General features: G+C 44.2%; 1 protein-coding gene across 1 annotated transcript in view; it reads left to right on the top strand.

Moving 5' to 3' along the window:
* The window catches only part of WDR37 (WD repeat domain 37), a 65,765-nt gene that overhangs the window by 39,494 nt on the left and 8,918 nt on the right, over positions 1-17,353 (top strand). The window contains 2 exon segments of the mRNA XM_006758150.2: positions 706-940; positions 2,278-2,419. Of these exon segments, the coding sequence (XP_006758213.1) occupies positions 706-940; positions 2,278-2,419 (377 nt within the window).

The following is a 17,353-nucleotide window of genomic DNA, read 5'->3' as shown; positions in this document are numbered from 1 at the left end:
AACATCGATGAAAGAGAAACATCGATCAGCTGCCTCCTGCACATCTCCCACTGGGGATGTGCCCGCAACCCAGGTACATGCCCTTGACCGGAATCGAAGCTGGGACCCTTCAGTCCGCAGGCCGATGCTCTATCCACTGAGTCAAACCGGTCTCGGCTAAACATATTTTCTTAAAGAGCTGAAGCCTACGGTGACTATTATGTTTTTATTTTATCTTTAGCTTTAGACAAAAGACTTGGTTGGTTTGTATGACAATAACGTGAACTTTCATATCTATTGTTATAGCAATAGAATTCTAAGTATATCTTAGGCAGACACTTGAGAATTGTAATATTTCTTTTTATTATGATGAATTATTGACTTTCAGTTGTATTTGTTTAGTTTTATGAAATATCTAATACATGAAAAAAACTTAAAATGTTGAGAATCACTTTATTTGCCATTTTGTTGATTAGTGGAAGTGGACATGATGTTATAGTACCCCTGACTTTTTTCTTTCCTTATATTTGGCCCTGGTTTTAGCCAAGCACACAATCATAAAGGTGATAAACATTTATTGAGCACCAATTATGTACCATGTACTGTGCCAGTATTGCGATAATGATGATCAAGTCCTAGAAAGACAAGTGACACAGTCTGATGTGTAGCCATGCCAGGAAAGACCCACAGTTCTCAGGAGTTCTCTGCTCTCACCTTTATCTGCAGATATGTGGCGAGGACGAAGTTGAGTGCTCTGATAAGGATGAGCCTGATGTGGACGGAGACGTGTCCAGTGACTGTCCTACCATCCGGGTGCCATTGACTTCCCTTAAGAGTCACCAGGGAGTAGTCATAGCCGCTGACTGGCTGGTTGGGGGGAAGCAGGTGGTGACGGCCTCCTGGGACCGAACAGCAAACCTGTATGACGTGGAGACGGCGGAGCTGGTTCACTCCCTGACAGGTACGTCGGCCCTGCCTGCCAGCCGTGTGTGTGATCTGTGTGCCTGTGCTTATTTCTGTCTTACCTGGCAGATTCCTCTCTGTCCAGAATTAGTTTTAGTTCTCGGGATGCTCAGGTTGTTAGTTTTCAGAAATCCTTTCTAGTAGAACTGTTGGTAGCTAATTGTATCTTTAGGGGATTTAATTGTAGCGTGTAGTATCTAAAAATTTGAAATATGCTGGTATATTCGTTTTCCGTTGCCTTATAACAGATTTCCACAAAGGTGGTGTCTTAAAATAACATGAATTTATAACCTTATAGTTTCCCTGGTCAGGAATTTTGGACTGGGCACTGCTTTTTGCATCTAGCATGGTCCCCATTGAGAGGTACTAGTATATTAACCATGGCCGTTTGATTTCTTCCAGACCAGACCAGCACTGGACACTTTCATTCTTATTATTTTTAATCCTCACTTGAGGATATGTTTTTTTTTTTTTTTATTGGTTTTAGAGAGTGGAAGCGAAAGAGAGAAACACAGATGCGAGAAACATCAATTGGTTGCCTCCCATACACTCCCAGACCGGGGATCAAATCTGCAACCCTGACCAGGAATTGTACCTACAACTTTTTGGTCTATGGGACGATGGTCCAGCCAACTGAGCCACATCAGCCAGGGCTGCCTTGGACCCTTTAAAGGGCGCATTTGATCAGGTCAGGCCCACCAGGACATCTTTTGAATTGGATGAACTCAAAACTACATCCTTTGGAGGCCTTAGTTATGGCTGCAAAGTCTATTTTGCCTTATAACGTACTGAGATTACCAGAATGGTAGCTCATCACATTTGCAGGTTCTGCCCAAACTCAAGGGAAGGTATCAGACAGTGTGTGTATACCAGGCCATCTTAGAATTCTTCCCATCACAAGTATTTTCAAATTTGTCAGTTGGTGCATTTTCTGATTGATTGTGAAAGACTGTATTTCACAGAAGGCTCCACAAATATTATTAGAGGTCATTTGGGAAGTGAAGAACTAACAGTTAATTAGTTGGCATGCTGAGCCTTTAACAGAGATTTGCCAGTCCTTTTAACTGTTTGGATCAGGAACTGGGTTACACTCACTCAGTGTCATGATCCTTTTAAATGTACAAGTGAAAGGACTTCCAGGTCCTGAGGGAAAACTGGTCCCACTGTGACCACACATGCTGCCATTAAATGATTCCTTGTGTTTACTTTTACGGTGAATAAATACTAGCACTAGAGACCATAAAGACTGTTTTTTTGATTCCAATGTTTTTTAAGAAAGCTTTACTCTAACTATCTGCAGATGTGTGACTTTTGTTGTCTTTGGTTGTATTGTAGGGCATGACCAAGAACTCACGCACTGTTGTACACACCCCACCCAGCGGCTCGTGGTAACCTCCTCCCGTGACACGACCTTCCGTCTGTGGGATTTTAGGGACCCGTCCATCCACTCTGTGAATGTTTTCCAGGGCCATACAGAGTGAGTCACAGTCATTCATATGTCTCTTTTTAATTGTTCATGAAAAAGGCTTTATGGGTGGATATGAAAACTTCATACTTGTCTTAATTTTCAATATTAATTTCCAACTTCACTGTCTTTCAAAATGGCTACTGTTTTCCTAAATGTTTAACTCCATTTTGGAGATTTCAAAGAAGTTAGGAGAATAAGAGAAGTCACCAAAGTTCTCTTAAGAAATTGTATGGAGACAGAATGGGACATTGGGGGAGGGGATCAGAGAGGAAGCAGGAAGTACTCCAGCATTGGTGGTGTGAGGTGATCACACTGGAACTGTTAACAGCCTCTCCCAAATCCCTGCCCTTGGGTCGTTTTCATCTAGTTTTGATATTCCATATATTTACAGGGTCTGTTTTGTTCCAGGAGAAGACACACTGACTCTCATCTTTCTCGGTCTGGTTGTCTATTGGGCAGCTCAGGCGTACCCATATCTTAACAGAACTTTGTTCTTTCCACAAACTTGTTCTTCTCCTAGTCTGACTTTTCCCAATACAGGAAGTGACTATCTTTCTAGTTATTCATCCCACAAACCTCTCCACTCCCCCAGCTATGCCCCATCCAGACCAGGAGTAGGACTCCTGTCCAGTTATACTGCCTGATGTGTCCTTCACCTACTCCTCAGGCCACCACTGTCCCCACCAAACCATCCCTATCTCTCTCCTAGATGGCAGTGTTGTTCTGCTTCAGCCCTTGCACATCCAGAAAAGGTCCTACACACATTAGTGCTCAGTAAACACTTTTTCATGTATGAATTTTTGCTCATTTGGTTTCTCCAAAATATGGATTTTATTAATTTTATCATGTGATGTAGCAAACGAGTCTGTTTTATGTGTTGAATGTTAGATACCAAGTTTTAGATTTAATGTTCAAAAGTCATAAAGTATACAAAAGGGAACGCAAGGACAGAATTTTTTAAGGAGTTTGAGATTGGAAAACAATTTGGCATCTTGCACCTAAGGTGTATAAAAATGTTAGGAGTAAGCAGCAGTGAGCACATACTGAAATCTTAGTGTACCACCGGCTCTGTTCTGAGAGCTTCTATATGAGAAATTATTAAATTCTGACAAGGGAGGTATTTCTTCACCAGCCAGGGTAGCCATAGCCCCGAAATAGAAAATGCCGGATTCTCAGGGGCTCATACAGTGTTGGGGACTGAGCAGGGCCCACGTGCTTTCCCTGTGTCCCGATGGTCCAGTCTTGGTTACTCTGGAGGTCATGGAGGGGACAACTTCTAACTGGCCCAGCACAGCCCAGATGAGAACACTGAACTGAAAAGAGTGGGTCTAAGGGTAGACCAGCAGCTCTTCTTCTTCTGCTTTTAGGGTGGGGTCACTGTGGCCCAGAGAGCAGAAGGAACTGTCTGTGGTTTCCTTATAGACCATATGCAAGGCAAATGGGACCCCCATACATCCTTACCCTGCAGCTTACACATCTCTTCTCCCAAGTTTTTTTAAAAAAAATATATTTTATTGATTATTTTACAGCGAGGAAGGATAGACAGAAACATTGATAAGAGAGAAACATCTATTCAGCTGCCTCCTGCACACTCCCTACTGGGGATGTGCTCGCAACCAAGGTACATGCCCTTGACTGGAATCGAACTTGGGACCCTTTAGTCCGCAGGCCGATGCTCTATCCACTGAGCCAAACTGGTTAGGGCTTCTCCCAAGTTCTTTTTTTTTAATATATTTTTATTAATTTCAGAGAGGAAGGGAGAAGAAGGGACAGATAGAAACATCAATGATGAGAGGGAATCATTGATTGGCTGCCTCCTGCACGCCCCTTACTGGGGATGGAACCCGCAACCCCGGCATGTGTCCTTGACTGGAATCGAACCCGGGATCCTTGAGTCCGCAGGCTGACGCTCTATACGCTGAGCTAAACTGGCTAGGGCTCTCCCAAGTTTTTATTGTGAAAAGTTTCAAGCTTAAGTAAAAGTTGAAAAAAATGAAGCAAACCCACTAATCCTTTTAGAAGACAATTGTTTTTATTTCACCACATTTGTCTATCTCTTTTTTAAAAAAATATGTTTTTATTGATTTCAGGGAGGGAGGGAGAGGGAGAGAGAGATAGAAACATAAATGATGACTGCACGCCTCCTACTGGGGATCAAGCCCACAACCCGGGCATGTGCCCTTGACTGGAATTGAATTTGGGACCCTTCAGTCCACAGGCTGTTGCTCTATCCATAGAGCCATTTCAGCCAGGGCTGTCTGCCTCATTATAGATAAGTATACACATATGTATTATAGGATATACAGCACACACCCACACTTCTGTCTGTAGATTCATGAACACATATCGAATGAATATATAGCACACACACACACACATATGCACTTCTCTCTATAGATACCTGTACAAATGTATCCTATGAATACATAGCACATGTGCACTTCTGTCTCTTTAGATTGTGTATACGTATATGAATATATAGCACATACATCCACTTCTGTCTCTATACATGTACACATGCTATTATATGAAAATACGTACTTTCTCTGACTGAGCCTTTGGAAAGGAAATGTCCATGTTATCACACTTTGCCCTGATACCTCAGATGCATCTTTTCAGTATAAGGACATTCTGCTAAATAACCATGTGTTATCCACTTAAGAAAAGTAAAAAAATTTCTCTGAATATCACCTGATGTCCAGCCCATATTCAGATTTATTCTTGTGGTCCCCAAATATCTTTGAAACTTTTTAAAGGATTTAATCAGGATTCATTAATTACATTTAGGTACTGTGTTCTTTGGCCTCTCTCTTTCTTTCTCTCCCCACCCCCCTATCTCTCTCTCTTTTTTAATATTTTTAAATTTTACTACTGATTTTTTTAGTAGTTTAAATTATAAAACTAATATTAAGACATACATATTACAGACTTGTTGAAAAGTTCTTTGGTCTTTTTTAATTTAAGACAATTCTCCACCATTTCATTGATATTTATGACATTGAATTTTTGTGTCATGAAACCAAGCCTGTCTTGTGGAAGGTCTGACTGACATCATCAGTGATCCTTGCCTGAATCAGTTATTACACTGAGTGTTGCAAAGGGTGGATCGTGCTAATTCTGTCATTCTTCTACACTCATTAGCTGGCACTCTTCATTAGTGTAGTTGAGGATTAGTATAGACTCAAGGACTTTTTTCTTTTTGATGGTTATAAAGTCTTTGTTGTCATAATTTTGATGCTCAAGTTGTTCCAGGTTCAGTGCACCCTCTTGTGGCTTCTCTGTCTCTTTCGACAGCACCCTCTTTGAGTACATACTGCCTTTGGCACAGTAGGAGTCTGTCCTAGCCTCACCCTGCACCTCCCTACCCAACAGTGGAAAGTGCTAGCAGTTTTCCCACTAAACTGATTCTGCTTGCTGCTACTGCACCGAGTTACATGTGGTCAGGGATTTGAGGACTGTGTGAAGAAGGGAGTTCTGGTGTAGAGAAAGGGCAGTCAGTACTTGTGCTGTGTCTCTAGGGAGAAAATGTAAGTGACCTTTGCTACACTGACTAACTGTCCTGTGCAGCATGGATGTACACAAAGACCTGTGGGTAGAGAACCAGGGAGGACTGGGGTCATGTCTAGGAAGGGGGACAGCTATGAAGAGAGAATGGTGGCAGTTGCTTTTATTGAGTCCTTGTTGTCACCAGGCACAGTGAAAATTTGGTCCTATTTGTTTAATCTTCACAGTGAGTCTATCTCTGTTCTGTGGAGGTAAACTGAGGCACAGGGCGATGAGGTAATTTCTTGAAGATTGCCTGGGTCCTAGATGGGCCTTGACTCCTGTGATTCCAGAGAGTCTTTCTAACACTTTTTAAAAAATATTTTTATTGATTTCAGAGAGGGAGAGATCGAAACATCAATGATGAGAGAGAATCACCGATTGGCTGCTTCCTGCGCCCCCCCCCCGGGGATCGAGCCCACAACCTGGGCGTATGCCCCTGACCGGAATCGAACCCGGGACCCTTGAGTCCGCAGACCAGCGCTTTATACACTGAGCCAAACCGGCCAGGGCCTTTCTAACACTTTTTAATCACATTATATTTTCACTTGCTTTATTTGTCTGAAAGATTTTATGTATCTTTTGTGCTAAAAGAGCCAGGACTGTATGTACTAGTATATTACAGGTAGTTGATGAAAGTGTCAGTTTTAGCTTTAGGAGGTTTAACAAAGTCTGTTCTCATGTCTCCCTCTGATTATGGAGTGTAGGAGATATTGATGTCAGGTTTAAAATATCTATTTAATTTGTGACACATTTTTGAAGCTGGTGGATATAGGAAATAATGGCTGTTTTTGGAGTGATATGACTATGAGGAATATAAGTAGTTATAAAGGAATTCTTATTCCTAGTGTGGACCTTTGACACAGTTTCTTAGATTTGTTTCTCTGATGGGATCAGAAGTTGCTTATAGATAAGTTGTGTCTGTCCCGGGGGCCTCTTCTATCCAGATCTCCCAAGACATAAGTTGATGCTGCAGTAACCGTAACTCAGAGGGCATATAAGCTTTTGAATAAAAGTAAGATATATGTACAAGTAGCACTGTCATTCAGATTATTTACATTTTCTCTTTTACTCCTGTTAGGGTGAACTAGCATACTTTGTTGATATGTAGATAAAAAAATAAGTTTAAAAAATTTCTCTCTTTGGTACTAGTTTACTGTAGAAAGTGTCAGGGGGATGTTTATCTTTTGTTAAGTTTTTGAGAATCTGCAGGGGCTGGTTTGCTGTGTCTCCTCTGCTCACCCAGTCACAGCTGCACCAGGACGACATGCCAGGGCCTCTGCCATCTCTGCTCAGAGAGGCCCCTGCCTGTGAGACCCCACAGTGCATGGTCAGCAGGTGAAGGCTGCAGGCTCTTTATCCTGCACTACAGTACTCTCCTGTGTTGTTAGCAGGAAGCCTCTAGAAATAATTGCAATTTGGAAAACAGGAAGTGAGACATTTTATTTAAAAAATATTTTTATTGATTTTTAGAGAGAAAAGGAAGGGAGAGGTAGAGAGAGAGCGAGAGAGAGTGAGAGAGAGAGCAAGAGCAAAACATTGATCAGCTGCTTGCTGCATGCCCTCTACCAGGGATGGAACCTGCAACCTGGACATGCCCTGACTGGGAATCGTCCTGACAACCTTTTGGTGCCCGGGACAATGCCCAACCAACTGAGCTATGTTGGGTAGGGCAGGAAGTGAGACATTTTACAGTCTTCTGCTGAGGACTCTTATTCCATACCTGTGGCTTTTTTTTTTTTTTTTTTTTTTTTTATCTCTTGCATGGGTCCTATAGGTTTGCGCCCATATGACCAATAAAACTTTTAGAATTCATTGCCTTTGTAAGTAGACCTGTGTCCCCACGCAAAGGCATGCTTCTCTTACAACCAAACATGAGACCCTAATTCTCACAGAAGAGCATAGGAGTGGATGATTTTGAGTGTGTATTTAGCTTCATTGCTCATCTCTGATGGTCTGAGTGTGGCTTCTCCAGCCAGCCCTCCCAGGATCTCTTGCTTCCCCTCAGACCAATAGGTTTCTGTCTTAGAGGATGCCCACCAGCTGGGCCACTGCACTATCAGCCCCCCTTTGCACCCTCTCCCCCGCAGGGTTGGCATGTCCAGCATCAAGCACAGTGTCTGCCACCGTAGGGAGCAAGTCGGGTTCATCCTCCTAGTCTAGGTGGACTTCTGCATTCCTAGCTGATTTTTTGACTCCTTCTACCCGATCCTTTGCTGAATATTAAACAGTAGAGGTCCGGTGCACGAATTCGTGCATGGATGGGGTCTGATGGGCCCATCCTGATGGGGGGCCATCCCGATGGGGGCCTATTGGGTGGGGTCGGCTGTGGCGTCTAATGCTGGATTTCCCCCAGCTGGATCTAATTATACTTTAAGGATGGCTAAGAGAAAACCCACAACAGACTGTTTTGCATTTCATGTGCCATGGGATGAAGCTGTTTATGTGTTGTTTGCAAAGGTATATCAAGATGGATGATGGCTCTTTAATGATTTTTGTGTTCTTCTCGGAGCTCTGCCCTCAGTTTCCCAATATGATCTTGTTTGTTTAAAAGTTTTTCTGTTTTTGAATGTGCCTACCCTTTGCATTTGCTCCTGGCAGCCTGTGGGTCCTCTTTGCTGCCCCTTTTAAAGAGAGATTGAAAACTCACCTCCTCTGCAAGGCACCGCAATTTCACAAAATCCCCACCCAGCTTCTCTGCATTCCTCAGCAAAGGCTGCCATCCTGTTAACGCTTAGGTTGCCTTTTTGGCTAACTTGGAAGGTCTCCTGGGGCTGCCTTCTCTGGAGGGAGAATTCCACACCTTGGCTGCAGTATTAGCAGAGCCCTCTGGAGACTCTGGTTGGGGACAGAAGGGACTGATAATTATTTTCTTGTGCTTTCACTAAATGTACATGCACTAGGGAGACAGGCTATGATTTAGGGGTGTTGGGGGCTGCTTGGGGGTGGGACTGGATGGGGTGAGGGGCTGCGGGCTGTTTGCCAGCTGGCCCCGCCCCAGGTCAGGGGAGAGGTCGCAGTCGTTCCGGTCATTCCACCATTCAGTTACTGGGCTTTATATATAGGATAAAACTCAGGTGTGCAGTTCTTCTGGCTTTGCTGTTCTTTACTTGTTGGTGTTGCCCTGAAAAGTCTCATGTGGAGTGTTGTTTTAGTGGATCAGTATTTCTTAAAAATACATGACCACGTGTGTGTGTGTGCAGAGTCTGGGGTGCACCCCGGGACCCAGAGTCATGTCTCTGGGGTGGGGAGATGCACCTTGAGGTCCCCTGTCAAGCCCTGCCAGGTGGGGGCGTAGCCTCAGGTCCCCCGGCCTGGCGCTGGGGCAGGGGGTGTGGCCTCAGGTCCCCTGGTGGAGGGCGCAGCGTATGGTCCCCTGTCCTGGTGCTGGGGTGGGGGGGCGTGGCTTGAGGTCCCCTGTCAAGCCCCACCGGGGCGAGATGGGGGTTGCAGCCTCAGGTCCCTGCTGATTGCTCATTAAGGCTTATTACAGGAACTTGGCCTCTGCTGTGGCTGCAGCCATCTTGTGTTATAGAAACCCTGCCTCCGCTGTGGGCATAGCCACCTTTGTGGTGGAGTGATGGTCAGTTTGCATATTCCCTCTTTATTAAATAGGACTAGAGGCCTGTTTGCAGGAAGATTCCTGCAAGAATAGGGCTTCGCTCCCATCTCTGCTATTCCTACCCTGCCCATCTCTGCTGCTTCTCTCCCGCCCGTCTCTGCCGCTTCTTTCCAACCTGTCTCCACTACCTCGGCTCTGTTGCTTGGCTTCCTTGTACGGTGTCTTCAGTCTTCGCTCTCAGCTGGTATATGCAAATTAGCCGCCATCTTTGTTGATGGTTAATTTGCTTATTGCTCTGATTAGCCAGTGGTGGGCGTAGTGAAGGTACGGTCAATTTGTATCTTTGTCTATTATTAGATAGGATAAGGCTAATATGCTAAGTGTCTGGGCTAATATGCTAAGTGTCCGACCATTTGGCCGCTGTGATGTGCACTGACCTCCAGGGGCAGACTCTCAAGCAGGAACTGCTGAGCTGCATTGCCTTGGCAGTGGTGGTTCTCAGGTGACACGCCCTGAAACCGGAGAGGAGGGAGCCTGATTCCTCATGGTGCTGCGCGATTCCACCTTTGGCTGTGGGTTGTGTTGTTGCTGGGGCACTGTCGGCCCCGAATCTGGTTTACGGCACACTTGTGTTTGCATTTCACACCCTGTATGACAGCAACTTTGCAGAGTGCCCTCTTGCACTCTGGACCCCTGGGGAGATATTGGAGAGCTGGTTTTAGCCTGATCCCCGCAGGCCAGCCCGAAGGACCCCACCTGCCGGAGGGGACCCCGCTCCCTCCAAAGACACTTGGGAGGGCCCACGGAAGGTTGGCTCCAGGGCGTGTTCTGTCCATCTTGCCCAGACCCGTTCTCGGGTGACACACCCTGAAACCAGAGAGGAGGGAGCCTGATTCCTCATGGTGCTGCGCGATTCCACCTTTGGCTGTGGGTTGTGTTGTTGCTGGGGCACTGTCGGCCCCGAATCTGGTTTACGGCACACTTGTGTTTGCATTTCACACCCTGTATGACAGCAACTTTGCAGAGTGCCCTCTTGCACTCTGGACCCCTGGGGAGATATTGGAGAGCTGGTTTTAGCCTGATCCCCGCAGGCCAGCCCGAGGGACCCCACCTGCCGGAGGGGACCCCGCTCACTCCAAAGACACTTGGGAGGGACCACGGAAGGTTGGCTCCAGGGCGTGTTCTGTCCATCTTGCCCAGACCCGCCCCACCAGCCACCCTCTAATTAATTTCCTTTCAATGTGCATAAATCTGTGCACCGGGTCACTAATATATTTCATGTTAACTTGTTGTAGAATACACTTTGGAAAACTATATCTCAGCATATTGTCATTTCCAGGAACTCAACACAAGTTTCTTAGTGACATATATTAGAATCTCATGTCTTTCATGATGTAATTCACTTAACCATCCAGTTAATTTGAATTTCTGTGTGTTATCTTGTGTTGTCTTAAGGAAAGATGTAGCCAGACAGGCTTCAACATTACTGGCCTAGTTTTTTTTTTTTTTTTAAATATATTTTATTGATTTTTTACAGAGAGGAAGGGAGAGAGATAGAGAGTTAGAAACATCGATGAGAGAGAAACATCGATCAGCTGCCTCTTGCACATCTCCCACTGGGGATATGCCCACAACCCAGGTACATGCCCTTGACCGGAATCGAAGCTGGGACCCTTCAGTCCGCAGGCCGACGCTCTATCCACTGAGCCAAACCGGTTTCGGCTACTGGCCTACTTTTATAACTAATTTCTCTAGGAGCTGGGAGGGAGATGATTTTTGTGTTTTCACTTTCTCTGTTCTCTCTGCACTTTTACATAGATTCGAGATTTTTTCTGAATAAATAGAGTTTGAGACTTAACACTTGGCTAATAAGATGAAAATCTGTTACCAAGTGGGTCCCCTTGAACTCTGTGCTGCATCGTTTTTGCTGGACAGGGTCGGAGCTCCTTGATGTAAGCTCTGTTTAGGCTTTCATTGAGGATTGTTAGAAAGGATAAACATGCACACCTCTTTTTCGTTTTTGATGTGTTACATTTACTTTTACTCTGTATTATGAAATCTCTTTATTATAAAGGGAATTTTACCATAACAGGATTTACTTGTGTAACTGTGGCTGTTATTATTTGACTGGCTTAGCTGTTAGTGACCCAAGGTGTATCAATTTATATGACAAATAACTATAGATACTTTATATAACTGTTTCCCTAGTAGCAGGGATGAGAAACTGTAGTGTGTACTGTCTTGGAAATAATAGAAATGTTTAATGGGGAAATTTGGGACTGTCCTAGATTCCTGGAATTCTCCAGCTGTTGGCAGTTTATTTCTCATATATTTCTGTCCTCATCCTCAAAAACTAGGGCTAAAATCCTGTGGTTTCATCTGAAATAAGCCAAACCCTTATATAGTCATTATTTTCACCTGATGCTATTCTTCAGTAAGTGAGCTATTTGAAGGAGTCTAGTTGGGTAGCCTGCCCGCCCGTTTGCTGTGTGTTGGTACACGCTCTTACGGGGTGGGACCCCACACAAAGGTCATTCCAGGACTATCGCCCCGAGGGCTGTGGATGCACAGACATTTATGCATAAACCTCTTGCTATGATAAAACTTATTTTTAGGTTAAATCCAGTTAATTGCCCTTTGAAAGGAGTGTGAGACATTCCCATTTAAATTGTTTTCTAATAGGAGGACCCAGATTCTTGCCTTCCAGCACCAGTGCCTTCCTTGTGGAGATTGGTAAAAAGCCCACTCACCCCCTTTTTTTAGTTTAGTTTAGTTTTGTTTCAATTACTATAAAAAGGAACTGACAGTTGAGGCTGTCACAGGGCCATTAAGCTTCCCCCATGGGTGGCCGATGACTCTAGTCTATACCCAACTGATGGTATTTACAAGTGTGAATAAACTCTGGCATTGAAAAAAATCTGAAATTAGCTCAACATGGATAAAATATTTGAAACACCAAGTTTTTTCTTTTTTGCTTTCTTTCCATATGCTTGCAACTTTACTTCCCCATGTGAACTTCAGCACTTCTAAAGAAAGAAAAACACCACATCTAATACGTTAAAAATATTAGTTAAAAAAATTATAATGTTTGCTCTAAAGTTATGACATTTTCATATGCTTTTATTCTCAAATACCCAGAGGAGATATGTAGTACTAAATACTAAGGTCTAGATGATGTGCTTTGAATTTTGTGTTGTGCTATTAAGTTGTTTGTATGCTTTTAAAGAGAAAATGTGTTTTGATAGCATGACACTTATAACCAGGTGGTGGTTGATTTTTCACTGTATTGAGTTCTGTGCTTGGTCAGTGAGTCTGGTGTGTGCAGGCCTGTGGTGGGGACGGGCAGCCGTCTGTTGGCACACTGCCTTGGAGGTTTTGTGTTTGTACTAAATATCTCCCCTGGGTATTTGGCATAAAACATGAAAATGTCATAATTTTAAAGCAGTCATAATTTCTAAGCGCTTTTTAAAAATTTTGGTAGACTGCATTTGGTTTGTAAGCTCATTACTCTTGGAGATAGTTTTTAAGCCCTTGCCTGTGGGAACAGGCGGTACTGTACTTCGAGGTTTCTTATAGGGGCTGTAGGATGGCCTCAGAAGTGCCCCAGGACTGGAATTACTGCCCAAGAAAGAAAAGGACCTGCAGGATTGCAGAGGCCTCAAAACTAAACAGAACCTAAAGCCCCTCTCAACTTCGTGTCCCCTAAACCCATATATCTGGAAGTCTGGTTTTATCTTCTTAATTAGATTGGAATAATTTTATTTGAGAAAGATTAGAGACATGTAATTCCTGGCAATAATTTGTTGGTTTCTAAGGTTATCATAAAAGCAAAAACTCAGATGGACAGTGCAATTCCAATGTGCGGCCCCATTTAAGGCTTTCCCAGCTTCATTAGCGTATACATACCACCCAGTTCATCGAGAAAAGGAGTGGCAGCAATGTTGGCGGAAATGTGACTTAACTGCAGTGGTGTGGTAAAGGCTGTATTGGGAAGTTTACTTTGCATTAACTGCTTTGTCTTATCATCATGGAGATGAGTAAGGAGACATTGGTCAGTATAGTGTGCAGCCACAGCTGCCGGAGTGTGCATTTGCACCTCCATACGTGGACATAGTGGTGACTTTCTGTAAGTGAGATCATTTTGCAAGTCTCATTGTATTTCACTGAGAGAGGCTTACGGTTCTTCCGCGTCAGCATCTTGGAGTTGCCTTCTGCCCTCCACCTCTGCTTCTAAGAGGCCTGTAGTTTGGATGCAGTAATTTACTTAATCCCCTGGTTGATACTTTTAAAGATTGTTTCCAACTCAAAGTATAGCTTATAGTTTAAGAGGAGGTTTAGCCGACACCGATTTGGCTCAGTGGATGGAGCGTTGGACTGCGGACTGAAGGGTCCCAGGTTCGATTCTGGTCAAGGGCATGTACCTTGGTTGCGGGCACATCCCCAGTAGGAGATGTGCAGGAGGCAGCTGGTCGATGTTTCTCTCTCATCGATGTTTCTAACTCTCTATCCCTCTCCCTTCCTCTCTGTAAAAAATCAATAAAATATTAAAAAAAATAAAAAAAGAGGAGGTTTAATACTTCTCCATTTACCCTTTTAAAATTTCTCATTTAAAATTTCTCATTTATTATGTACTGATCAGTACATAATAAAATAAGGACTTTAAGGAAATTAGTGCTATTAAATCACCCTACTTCTCGGCTTTGTTAGGAGCTATTCAGGTTGCTTCCCTTTTATTTAGATGACCTAGAAAAGAATTGTCAGGTTATTAACAAACTAAAAACATGCCAACTGCATTGTTATAGACTCATGAAGACAGACATGAACTGTGTCTGGACCAGGTTCCATGTGGGCAGAAACCACTGAGCAGTGATGCATAGTTAGCAGAGTAGGGAAGGGAGCTGCTGCGAGAGGTGGGGCTTATCTTTGGAAAGATGGTGGTGTTTCTGGTCTGTGTGCTCAGGCCCTGCACTCGGAGTCTAGGTGGGCTTACATCATCACCCAGTCAACATCTATGCTTTCTCCCACTCAGCTATGTGTGGGAGCTGTAGGGTTCTCACTCATACCACACTGGGCCCTTCAAAGTCATTCCTCAGACAACCAACATGTAAAATGTGTGAGTTACACATGACCTAGAAAAGAACCAGGCAGCTACCACTTGGGTGGCTCCTCTAAATGAATAAGGAAACACAAGGTGTTGAAGGGCTGTGATAATAACTAATTCTGAAGTTTTTAAAGTAAAATTTTACTTTCAGTCATCTTCCCTGCCACATGTAGAACCCAAGGATGCTTCCTGGGGCCACATGATTCTGCTCCTTTCAGTCTTTCAGAGATCAACTCAAATACTTGCTTTGAAAAACATTAGCTATGGCTTATTTTATATGTATATGTATATACCTATCTGCACACATGTCATGTTTCATGTAGCTGGTGTCACTTCTGATGAACATGTTCACACATATGTGCACATCTGCACATACATCACAATCTGTGTCACTTCTGGTGGGCACCCTGCACACGGTTATACCTCTCTGCACATGTCACATTCTTTGTAGCCTGTGCCACTTCTTGTGGGCATACATGCATCTATTTGCACACAATCTCAGGCTGTGTTTGGTGGTCACCCCATTTTCTAGTCTGAGCAACACTTCAGGTCAAGCTTCCTCTGTTACCAGTGAAGTAAAGAGTCTCCTGGGGTGAGGGTTGGGGGGGGGGTGTCACTAAACATCTAGGACTGGGAATGCGGTTCCATGTGACGTCTTAACAATTAAAGCAACACTGACTTTCCTTCAACTTGGCAGTTTTTGGCTAATCTAGTATATTTCAGAGTAAAAAACTTGCAGTTCTTGATATATTTCTGACTTTTATTTTTCTAACTATTCTGATGAACAGGGTTTGTCTGTATAATATTACCTTCAAAGTTGATGTAAAGTTTTTCCTTTTGAAGATTTAAGAAAAACCTTTGAAATTTCTTTCTTCCCAATTTTTATCATAGTGATGTCGAAATACTGGCTGTTGTTAGTTGGTGAGTAGATAAGAGGCAAAGTCTTAGATTCAGAAAATAAGGGAATGGAAAGTCAGGTGATTAAAACCAGAGAGAATCATTCCTCACCTAATTTAAATGGAATGCATTTCTCTCAGATTTCTGTAAAATTACTGAAGCCATTGCTGCTATTCAGAACTTATGGTTCTCTGTTATATTATTCAGTAAAAATGAAACAAGGGTCAGTTTTCCCAGAAAGGAAGTGAATCTTGACTTTGGTATCACAAGCAGGAAATCAGCATATAAACCTTATTCATTTTATCTTCTCTGTAATCATTTTAAATCAGGTTCTGTGGAACTATCATCTTTGAATAAATCTGTGGAAAAAGGTTCTTTTAAAAAAAATATATTTATTGACTTTTTTACAGAGAGGAAGGGAGAGGGATAGAGAGTTAGAAACATCGATGAGAGAGAAACATTGATCAGCTGCCTCCTGCACACCTCCCACTGGGGATGTGCCCGCAACCAAGGTACATGTCCTTGACTGGAATTGAACCTGGAACCCCTCAGTCTTCAGACTGTCGCTCTATCCACTGAGCCAAACCGGTTAGGGCAAAAGGTTCTTAATTAATAGGATACTAAGGAAGAGAATTTAGCCAGGTTAACTGAATGTACTGCTTTGACACACACTTTTTTTAAGAAAATATATTTTTACTAGAGGCCTGGTGCATGAATTCATGCACGGATGGGGTCCCTTGGCCTGGCCGGCGATCTGGGCTGATTGGGGCTGATTGGGGCTAGATGGCCAGAGAGAGGGACCGTGGGAGGTTGACCAGCCCGCCCCAATTGCTGGGGGGAGGGAGCACAGGAGGTTGACCAACTGCAGGAGGTTGGCTGTGGGAGTGCACTGACCATCATGGGGCAGCTCCTGTGTTGAACGTCTGCCCCCTGCTGGTCAGTGCGTTGTCATAGCAACCGGTTGAGTGGTGGTAACTGTCACTTAGGCATACACACGCACACACATACACACACACATATATATGTAGAGAGAGAGAGATATACATAAACACACACACACACACACACACGCACACACACACACTAGTGGCCCGGTGCACAAAATTTGTGCACATTAAAAGAATTAGAGGAAATATTTTTATATTGCTGTTTGCCCTTTCTCTATAATAGAAGTGTCAGAGATGAAAGAAAATTAGTAAAATGTGTATGAAAATCTCCCTCCTGTCAGAGCCTGGTGTGCACCACAGGACCCACAGTCAAGTCCTTGCCCACCTACATGTGCTTCCAAATTGCGCAAGACCCAGACCCAGCTGCCCAACCCCTCTGACAGGCCTGGCACCGGGATGGAGGGCACGGACTGAGGTTCCCCAGCCCAGGCTGAGGTGGGGGGTGTACCATGCCCTTGACCGGAATCGAACCTGGGACCTTTCAGTCCGCAGGCTGACGCTCTATCCACCAAGTCAAACTGGTTTTGGTTAATTCCCTTTTAATGTGCATGAATTTCATGCAGCAAGCCACTAGTGTGTGTGTGTGTGTGTGTGTGTGTGTGTGCACTCGAGGGGGAGGTGGGGTTCCCTCAGCCTGGCCTGCGCCCTTTCGCAGCCCAGGAGTCATTGGGAGATGTCTGAGGCCCGCTCACAGGGAGTGGGCCAAAGCCGGCAGTGGATATCCTTAGTGCTGCTGACAAGGCGGGAGAGGCTCCTGCCACTGCCACTGCGCTCGCCAGCCTTGAGCCAGCTTCTGGCTGAGTGGCACTCCCCCTGTGGGAGTGTGCTGACCACTAGGGGGCAGCTCCTGCATTGAGCATCTGCCCCCTGGCGGTCAGTGCGCATCATAGTGA

The sequence above is a fragment of the Myotis davidii genome, unplaced genomic scaffold (assembly GCF_000327345.1).
Source record: "Myotis davidii unplaced genomic scaffold, ASM32734v1 scaffold194, whole genome shotgun sequence".
Lineage (NCBI taxonomy): Eukaryota > Metazoa > Chordata > Mammalia > Chiroptera > Vespertilionidae > Myotis > Myotis davidii.
Note: the sequence above shows the minus strand (reverse complement) of the source record. Positions and strands in the feature narration are given on the sequence as shown.